Source organism: Babylonia areolata, chromosome 7, assembly GCF_041734735.1.
Source record: "Babylonia areolata isolate BAREFJ2019XMU chromosome 7, ASM4173473v1, whole genome shotgun sequence".
Taxonomy (NCBI): domain Eukaryota; kingdom Metazoa; phylum Mollusca; class Gastropoda; order Neogastropoda; family Buccinidae; genus Babylonia; species Babylonia areolata.
The window spans coordinates 18,176,415-18,186,414 of NC_134882.1; the positions used below are offsets into that span (position 1 = coordinate 18,176,415).

The following is a 10,000-nucleotide window of genomic DNA, read 5'->3' on the forward strand; positions in this document are numbered from 1 at the left end:
GGGGCTGGGTGGGGAGGGAAGAGAGGGTGGGGGTGGGTGAGGTGACCCTGTACTGCCTCTCGGACGTGGTGAACGATGGCGGCGGCGAGTGGGAACGCCGCAGCAGGGGAGGAGCTGAGGTCGTCGTCGTCAGGATTTGGCTGCGGGTGCTGTCGTCGTGGATGTTCTCCGAACTGTTGAAGACCACGTAGCTTTTAGACTGCTGCTGCTGTGAGGGTGCCAGCATGGACTGTGGCCTGCCGCCCGAGTTTTTGCCAGGGTTGCGGCGGATGTCTATGGTGGTCTTGTGCCACTCCCCTGTCGGGGACTGCTGGGGAGGTGGGGAGGTCGCTCGGGGGCGATCTGTTCTCACCGTGATTCCGTCCTGCAAGGTGGAAGAGGACTGCGTGCTGTTGACGATGTAACGTCTTCCGCCCTCCCGGGAGGAGGCCGGGTCCGCCTGGGGAGAGGTAGCAAGGCGTTGGTGCTGTTGTTGGTGTTGTTGTGTCTGCAGAGGGCTGGTCACTCTGTAGTGGACCAGGTTGCTGCTGCTGGTGCTGCGCTCGACGTCGGACTCGTAGCCGGACACTGGGGAGGAGATGCTGTGGTTGTGGTCAGGGTACACGCTGCTGGCCGCGGGGTTGTCTGACGACTTGACGTTCACCACTCGGTACTGCTGGCCCTCCGTCTCCGTGTAGTGCGTGGTGGGCAGGATCTTGTTGTCACCCACTCTGAGGTTGATGACGGTGCGGTGACGCTCCCCGGGGCCCGGACTGTGGCTCCTGGGGGGAGGGGACGTGGGTCTGCTGCTCCTGTGGAACCAGCTGCTGTCGAACGACCGGGAGTGCAAGTCGCGGGGACGAGACTTTTGTGGAGCCGCGTGCAGTCTGGGTGCCTCTCTCTTTCTGAAAACGTGATCGTCCAGCGTGGACGCTTTCTCTGTGGGCAGCGTGTGCAGCACCCTGTAAGGGCGATGCTTGTTGTTGTTCTCATCCCCTACGTCCTGCACGGAGGACCACGGCTGGCGCACGGCACGGGAAGCTGCCTGTTGCACGTCCTGGGGGAGGTCCTCTGACGACAGCACTCTGCTCACACGATACATGTTGCCTGCTGTCACTTCAGAACGTACCCGTTGCTGCTCCCACTCTGCATGGGGTCGAACCTGGGACACACGGTAATCGTGTGAAGAGGGAGGTGGGGATCGGGGAAGAAGACTCAGCTCAGCGTTCTTCAAGGAGCCCGTGGAGTTGGATCGTTTCTTGGCTCCCAGTCCTTGAACCTGCACCCTGGACACCAGCCTGTAGCGTTTCCCGCCGTCCACGCCAGAATCGTCGTCAGACTCGCTGGACGAGGTTTGAACCTTCTGACCGTTGTATCCTGATTTGACCACTCGGTACTTCTGGCTCCTTGCTTCCTCCTCGCGGCGTGGGAGAGTGGTGAAGGACCTGTTCATCACGGGCTGACTCAGCTGGGGCTCACTTGGGGAAAACCTGTTCACCCTCCACAACCCGGGCATGTGGTTGCTTCCAGTATTCTGCCGGAAGATGGCTTCCTGGGAACTGTTGAGCTCCCTCTGCTGATAGTCAGTGGTGGCGCGAGTCTTTCTGTCCAGAGTGCGTTGAACGACTTGCTGGTGATGGTCAGTGTGGGGGACGATGGGTCTGGTGGGGGACGTTGGGGAAGCGGAGGATTTGTCTGCGCGAACGATCCTGTACAGTTGCTCGTCAGTCGGGGACATGTCGCCAGCCGATGTGGCTTTGGACGTCTGTGACCCATACTGGCTGTCCTCTTCACCGAAAGAGATGTTGGTGTGGAATGTGGGGGCGTTGTCAGTGAACGTCACTTGTGAAGGCCTACCATAGCTGGGTAGCGACGCAGCGCTGTCGTAGATTCGTCCACTGCCCAGCATTTGCCTGGAGCTCTTCAACGTGCTGTCTGTGCTGTAAGATCTGTCGTTTCTGCTGTCGCTGTCTGTTCTGGCCAGTCTGGTCACCATGTAGCGTGCCTTGCTGCCATGGTCCTCCTCAGAAGACAGACTAGAGCCACTGGTCTTCCTCAGCCTGGAGACCCTCACAGACTTTGCTCTGTTTGCTCGATCTTCCGAACCTGATCCTGGGAAGCTTCGTTCCAGAGTTGTCTGTGATGTGTAAGTGTGATCTCCCATTCCACTTTCAGATTCAAAGTCCTGCATGGTCCGGCCTTGGGTCACCCTGTCGAGTGTTCTCTGAGAAGTGAAGAGCCGATTTCCGTCGCTTGTCTGTGAGTCGTAGACCGTCCGTGGGTCGAAAGAGGAGGAGGGGGAGAAAGCGTGGGAGGAATAGGAATGTGGTTCTGAGACGGAGGTCAGCTGGGGAGAGAAGGGGGTATCGGCCACCATGGGGCTGATGTCACTGCTGGTCTCCGTGCTGTTTAACCGTCTGGGCGGGATGGGCAGCACGGGCACCGCGTTCCGGGGGATGTGGATCTGCAGCTCTGCCTCCTCCTTTAGCACGGCTGTGGACGTGGTGGACACCGTCACCGACTCCCTCCTGTGCTGATCCCCCGAGGACGGCGTGCGGCGCAAGGCTGAGTTGTGAGCCTGTCCTCTTCCACCCATCCCGAGGTTCCCCGCCACCACCTGGAACTCAGAATCTCCATCCATGGAGCTGCGCAGAAACGCGTACCTGTCATCTCCCATTCTGGTGATGGACTGTTGCCTGGAAGGCTTTTGGCGTTCTACTGGCGTGGCGCTGGTTCCGTCTGTGAAGAAGGCGGAGATCACTTCCTTGGCCTTCTTGACGTCCACCTGCTGGGTGTCCACTTGGACACTGTCGTTCAGACTGAGGCCACGGAGGTCATCACTGGCGCCCCGTGACGCCACGCCGTCACTGGCTGTTCTGACGAAGGCTGTTGTGGGTTCTGTCGTGGCCTGCGTTTCAGTCTGGTCTGTGATGTCCTGCATGACGAATACGTCGCCTCGAGAGTCACGGTAGACGTACACCTCCCCGCCATCCTGGCCGTTGGCTTGTGACGGGGAAAACATGGCTTCATTATCTGCCCCTGCCTGTGAGGACAGCGATGAGGACGAAGAGGCACGAGAGGAGATGCTGTTCTGCTGGGAGTGGGACACGTCTGTTGCCTTCTTTTCGACGGTGAACGACGACTGGCCGTTGACCGCTGCGGTCACTTTATCCTGTGCGCCAACGTTCTCTGGGGTGTCGTCACTTGATGGGGCTGCTAATGCCCTGGTCACGTCAGAGTCATTTGTTTCATGCACATTCACATATGTACTGAGCGTGGGTGGTGGTGGTGAAGAGGGCGACAGTTTCAGTTCTGACGTGAAAGACTGTGAATAACCATGACTCTCAACGCTCGGTCCCTTTTCGCTGCTCTCCTCTGTGCTGTCCACCTGTTGGCTTGAAACATCAGGTGCTGAAGTTTTCTCCACTTCAGTGCTCTCCCCATTCAAAACAGGAGCTGTGGGGGGCAAGTCTTCCTTGGCGCTGTGTGCATCGGACGAAAATAGAACTGTTTCTGTGTTGACTGTGTGCACAGCATCAGTCGCAGACACCTCCACGCTGTTTCTGTTGTCTTTTCTAAACTGCTCTGTCTGCAGCTGTCTCGCTCTTTGAGCAGTGTCCGCGCTGAGGGTGTATCCGTCACTGCCCAGCTGAATGTCGTCAAGGATGGACAGAAAGTCTGTGGCCCCGCCGTCAGCCCCTGTCTCTGGCTTGTCCTGGCTGTCGGGGGAGTGAGGAGGTGTGACGGCGGATTGTCGTGGTGTGTGTGACACTGTGTGAGATGACGACTGACCGAGGCTTGGCGACTCTGCTGCACGTCCGCTTGGGCCTGCCCCCCGTGCTGTAACTGAGTGAGTGATGGTGCTGTCTCCCCCCACCACCTCCTCTGGGCCAGACACCATGGAAGAGCGAGCCACGGGAAAGTCATGAGCGTTGCTCCCAACATGCAGGACAGTGGTGAGCCCTTCACTTTCCTCCCCCGTCCCCCGATGTCCTGTCGTTCTGATTATAGTCGTTTGGCCGGAAAATCGTCATGGGATCTTCTCTCTCTCCCTCCAGGGCAGTCACTGCCCCGCTTTCCTCCCTCTCCGTCGTTATTTCCACCTCCTCCGTCACCCCCAGACCCCCTATGACCTTAGCGGAAGGGGAGGGGCTGTCGCCAACGCCGCTGTAATGTGCATCCATCATTAGATGCCTGTCAGTGAGTAACGCGCCCCTCTCTGGGGCCACACTGCCGCTGTCATGTTGTGAAGGCAGGGCGCTTCTGTCTCCCTGCAGAAAGCTGGTGGATGTCAAGGCATGCTGGGCGGTTGTCTTTTGTTTTTCCAGTGTAGGTAGGAAATCCTTTTTAGAGTCTACTGAGGAAGACAGAAAGTCTGAGTGGTGATCGCCCTTATCTCTTTCGTCCAACTCGCTCTCTGAACTTGAAGAACGTGTTTTTAGAGCAGGCGCTGTGGAAAATAAACTGGTTGTAGCGAAAGCACTGCTTGCGTCTTCTTTTTCGGCCTTACCCACTTCAACATGAATTGCGCTGTCGCTTTTGTGTTCTGACTGTTGCATACCTAGAGAAGGGAGGAGGGGAGCGGAGAGGGAGTCTGCATTTTTTGTGATCGGCGAGTGGGGAGGGATTGAACGGGCATGCAGCGAGGTAGTGGGGGTAGTGGGGGGAGTTTTCTCTGCCTCGTGCGATCCCCGCTGACTTGCAGTCTGTGCAGTCAGGTCTGTGAAGGCCGCGTCTGGGGCGCTCAGCGGGGGCAGGTCTTTCTCAAACACGAACCCGTCGCCGCTTTTCTTTGCTTTTGGCGTGGAACCTCCGCTGCTGGTGTGAAGAGATGTGGACGATTTCTCCGCTGCCTCCCAGTTCAAAGTGTACCCTGCAGTGCGGGCCGGGGCGAAGGGGGAGGAGGAATCGTAGTCCGGGCTGTTGATCTTCTCAGCCTCTTCCAAGTCGTACTCGTTGTCGGAAGAGTTGGTCGTGTAGCCGCTCTTGGCGTCGAAGTCACGGTCGTCGTCAGAACTGTCACTCCGCAGCATGCGGCTCATTCGGCGTTTTCCGTGGCGGACCGTGACGTCGTCGTCATCGTCTTCCTGCTGGAGGAACATCTCCCTCAGCTCCCCCACGTGGCCAGGCTTGATCTGCCGCCTCACAGTCTTCACGCTCCCTTCGTACTTGGTTACTTGCGTCGGTGTCGTTTTCCGCTTGGACTTCTTCCCGCTCTTCTTCTTCTCGATGTGCAGTCGCTCCACGTTCAGGAAAGAGGACATGACCTCTAACGGTGTCTCTTTCTGTGCCTGACTCTCCGTGGTCGGCAGTGTCTTGGTGGAGGTGGCGGTGGAGGAGGACGGATCACTGTCCATGACGATTGTCGGTATCCTTGTTGGAGGTGCTCCGGTGCTGGGGTCCACTGAAGGCGTGGGAGGCGGGCTGGTGTGCTGGTCGTGATGAACGTCTGGCAGCTGTGAGGCTGTGAGCGGGGTCGGGGACCTGAGGGGGGCGGGTGTGGGCGGGGCAGAGGCGTAAGGTTCCAGAGCGTTGTCCAGGTATCCCAGGACCACGTCGGTGGAGGTGCTGGTCAGCCTGTGGTCAGAGTCCCCCCAGCCCGACGATCCCACTGTCCCCGCGGAGAAGGGGGGAGAGGTGGGGGAGAGGAGGGAGGTGGAGGTTGAGGCGCGGGTGGGTGATTGCAAGGTGGGGGAGTTGGGTGGGGAGTAGTCGGGGGGCGGGGGGAAGTGAAGGACAGGGGGGTGGGCAGTTTTGTTTTCGTTCTTCTCTCCCTTCACCCCGCTTCCGCTCTCCTTCTCCTTCTCTTTCTGCACGAGCCCTGACGAGGTGATCTCTGTGCTGGTGGTCGTTTTAATGCTGGCCCACGTTCTCTCTTCCCCTTCTGTCCATAGCTTGGCATCTGTAACATCTCCTGTCACATCCCGCGAGGCGTTCTGCACGGCGCTCGTGCCGTCCGTTTCATCCTCCTCCTTCTGCTGCCTTCCGTCCTGGGCCTCTGCAGTGAACTTGATGGAGTGACGGCCCTCCCCGATGTCATCGTGCGGCAAGGAGTCCGGCAGGAAACTGAAGAAATCCGTGTCGGGCTGATGAGCCTCCGGCTGATCACCTGCCCTCGGAGTCGTGGTCGTTGACGAGGACGAAGAAGCCGAGGAATGAGCACCGGATGGGGGAGAGGTAGCAGATTTGGGGGTGGGGGGCGGAGTGGGAAGGGGGTGAGCGGACAGGGTGGACGGGGGTCTAGGCTGAAACAGCGAGGGGGCGTGGCTGTCAGCCACGCGACCTTCCTCCCCCTCTGTGACAGGCGGTGGGGGTGGGGGCGTCAGCGGTGGTGGCGATGAGGGTGGCGGGGTGGGAGGTGGTGAGGGAAGGGTGAGTGGTGGCGGTGGTGATGATGATGATGTTGACCTCATCGGTGGGGGAGGAGGAGGAGAAGGAGGGGGAGGGAGGGCCGGCTCCAGATCCAGGGTGTTGGGCAGGGAGTCCATGTCGATCGGCGGGGCGGGAGAGAGGGCGGGGGGAGGAGGGGCGGAAGAAGAGGCGGAGGAAGCCACGGAGGAGTTCAAGGAGTGGCGGTGCAGGACGGGCGTGGAGGAGCCCTGGATGGTGTGGAAGGAAGGGCGGTGCTGCCCGTGGCCCTTGGAGCTCGACCTTGACCCTTTCGACGAATCTCTACGCGAGGGTGGCGAAGAAGTCTGATGATGATCCCCGCTGCCGCCCGTGCCGGCGCTGTGCCTGTCCCGGTCCCCGTCCCCTCCTCCTTCCCCACCTTCACCCCTCCCTGGCCGTGGCCGGCCTCTCCTCCCACGGACCTCTCACTGGCGCTGGAGCCCTTCCTCCCGAGCAGCAGCGCCGCTTCCCCATCACCTGAGCCCCCTCTGGGCGTGGAGGACGCCGCGGTGGAGGAGCCGCCTCTCCTCTCAGAGTGGGACGATCGGGAGGACGCGGGCCTTGAACTTCCGGCAGACGCGATCTGTTTTCCCGCGGAGAACGTCCCTGAGGACGGCCGACTGTTGCTGACCCCCACGGATCCCGAAACGGGCTGTTGCTGTTGTCCGGAAAGCCCCCCTCCTCCACCAGAAGAGGGCCTGCTTCCTCCTTTGCTGCTTTCCAATGATGAAGAAGACACGGCGTTCTGCCTCACCAGGGTGGTTGATGAGGAGGAGTTCTGCTGGACCTTACGCCTCAGGACCACCGCCTCGTTGAACGTTTCCTCCTCCCCTGCTGCCCTGTCCCTGTCCGGGGAACTGACGGGGGAGGACATGGACAGGGAGGACCGCTGCGAGCCCCTGGAGCTGCTGAGCCTCCTGACCTTTCTCACGCCCTCCTCTTCCGCCCACGTCTCGGGCCCGCTCCTTTTGGCGACATCGCCGTTACGGCTGGCCTCTCCCCCGCCCTTGATGCTGCTGCGGTCTTTGAGCGTCTTGCTAGGGATCCTGGGCAGGTTGATGGGGGTGGTGGTGGTGGTGTGGTGGCCGTTCTCGGAAGAGTCGCCCCGCAACGGGGAAGTGGTGGTGAGGGATCGGAGGCTGCTGCGGTTGCTCTTGGGGGGAGAGTTGAGGCTGGACTGGCTGCTGGTCTGGGAGGTGGACCTGTTTGGGAGGGAGAGGGGGGAGGTTCGGGGGTGGGTGGGTAAAGAACAACACTAAAGACTTGTACTGTTATTCTGTCTGTCTGCCTGCCAATCAGCGTCTGTCTGTCTGTCTGTCTGTCTGTCTGAGCTGATGGGAACAGAAAGGTGGTGGAGGAAGAAGAGGGTAGACAGATCTGAGGAGTAGGAAGAGGACAAACAAACAAACAAAGAACCACACACACACACACACACACACACACACACACACACACGCCGCGCGCGCGCGCGCATGCACAGAGAAAGAGTTACACGAATTCATAATGAAAGCATTAGCTGAAACCAAAGTACACGAAGATGCAACTCAAATACTCCCACAAGCGGATACTAACACACGCTTTACTCTCTTATGTATACTTAAAAACAAAAAAACAACAAAAACGGCGTTAGCACGGACACACTCGCAAACACACACACACACACATAAGTTTTGTTTAAACTTACATTTGAAAGAATGGCCCTCAGACAGACGGTAGCCCAAGTGATGGATGTAAAGAATGACTGCTACAGATTAATGATGAGCAACATTGGTATTTCTTCAGTCAAGATGGAACAGATGTCATCCCCCCCTCCTCCCTCACACCTACGTCCCTCCCTCCCTCTGTGTGTGTGTGTGTGTGTGTGTGTGTGTGTGTGTGTGTGTGTGTGTTCTCACCCCACCCCCCATTTTTTTTTTTTACTGAACCAAAAATGTGTATACTCATAAAAGAATTATACATTCAGACACATACATGCATTCGTGCGTGAGCATGCGTCACCTATGCATGCACGCAAACACACACACACACACACACACACACACACACAGACGCACACGCACACACAGAGTCATATTCACTCACACAGTTGCACACGCACTCACTTGGATATTGTCATCGTGTATGTGTTTGTGTGTGTTACTGCGTGTGTGTTACTGCGTGTGTCCGTGCCTGTGTGTGTGTGTGTGTGTGTGTGTGTGTGTGTGTGTGTGTGTGTGTGTGTGTGTGTGTGTGTGTGTGTTAATGTTTTAAAGCAATGTATAATCAATGTTTTCTTACAAGCTTGTGCACGGACACGAAAATATTCTTGGTTTATTGGTTTTTGGTGTTCGTTGTGTTAGCTTCAGTTAATCTATAAATCCATGGATAGGTTTTGAAAAAAAAAATCATTGAGTCTCACACACACACACACACACACACACACACACACACACACAGAGGCACGGACGCACGCAGTAACACACACGCGCCCCCCTCCCCCCTCACACACACATACACTCACACACACACACACACACACACACACACACACACATGCTTCGTCTAATATCACTCTTAGTGACAAACATATAAAATTGAACGAAACGAACATACACACACGCACACACAAACCTGACTCCGCCCCCCGTGCCCCCCCTCCCCTCCCCCCCACCCCCCGGCCCCCCCGCACATCCACCTCCCCACGCCTCCAAAACACTCACCCATCTTCACACACACACACACACAAATAAACAACACACACTCACACACACACACACACAAACAACCCCCTCCTCTTCCTTCCCGACCCGTCCGCCATGCTCCACATCCCCTTTCCACCTCACTCACCCCACTGCCACCAGCAAAAAACCAAAACAAAAAAAGATAATAAATAAATAAAAGAATAAAAACCTACACGATAACTACGTGATAATGTATAAATAACAGCCACCTTACCTAAGAAACGCCGCCTGCTGCTGTTTGACAAAAGCCCCGCTCTGCCTTCTGCTGCTCCTGTTGCTGCTGCTACCGCTGGCGCTTCCCGTGCGGATGAGGTTGGGCCGCCGCTTGTCATCCTCCAGCCACGACATGCCCACCCACTGCCGCATGCCCTGCACGCGCTGACGGATGTCGCGCATCAGTTCCGGTGTCATGGCCGCATGCGCATTGACGCCGGAAGCGTTGGCATCCATTTTGGTGCTGTTTGTTTCACGGTGGGTGCCTTACAGTTTTTGGAGGTGAAGTAATTCTTTTTTCAAGGTTTTAAAATAAACAAGCTTTATCAACAATAAAATAAAATTATTTATAATTCAATCGCTTCTCAGCTTCATCGTGTCGAAACTACCACCGCCCATGGAGATGTCGGCGTTGTCGCTGCGATAATGGCAGCGGCTGAAGCGTTGCCGCGGCGGCGGCGGGGAGAGTAGTATTCATTTTGCTGGGTTTTGTATGCTGCAGGCTGGGGATTGGAGGAATGCCAGACGTCCTGAATTTCTGGATGTGTTGGTTCAGTGGCTGGTTGGTTGTGCGTTGGTTGTGCGTTGGTTGACTCACGGGTTGATATATCCGAAAGATCAGAGGTCGAAAGTGGACATGTTCCCGCTCACTGATGAGCCCTTTTTCTTTCTTTTTAAATATTTCTTTTTCCAGGTCA

The 10,000-nt window shown here is 57.3% G+C and overlaps 2 protein-coding genes across 8 annotated transcripts in view; both read right to left on the reverse strand.

Annotated features, from left to right (window-relative positions):
* Positions 1-6,605, reverse strand: part of LOC143283770 (uncharacterized) — a 26,510-nt gene extending 19,905 nt beyond the window's left edge. The window contains 2 exon segments of the mRNA XM_076590117.1: positions 1-3,944; positions 3,946-6,605. The exon segment at positions 1-3,944 is cut by the window's left edge and continues 519 nt beyond it. Coding sequence (XP_076446232.1) covers positions 1-3,944; positions 3,946-6,467 — 6,466 coding nt within the window. The 5' untranslated portion in view covers positions 6,468-6,605.
* LOC143283769 (uncharacterized) overlaps positions 6,542-10,000 on the reverse strand; it is a 63,443-nt gene continuing 59,984 nt past the window's right edge. For all 7 annotated transcript variants that reach the window (XM_076590115.1, XM_076590113.1, XM_076590114.1 and 4 more), the window contains 2 exons: positions 9,304-10,000; positions 6,542-7,571 (listed from right to left, as the gene is read on the reverse strand). The exon at positions 9,304-10,000 is cut by the window's right edge and continues 4 nt beyond it. In XM_076590115.1, the coding sequence (XP_076446230.1) occupies positions 6,542-7,571; positions 9,304-9,539 (1,266 nt within the window). In that variant the 5' untranslated portion in view covers positions 9,540-10,000. The remainder of the gene's footprint in view (positions 7,572-9,303) is intronic.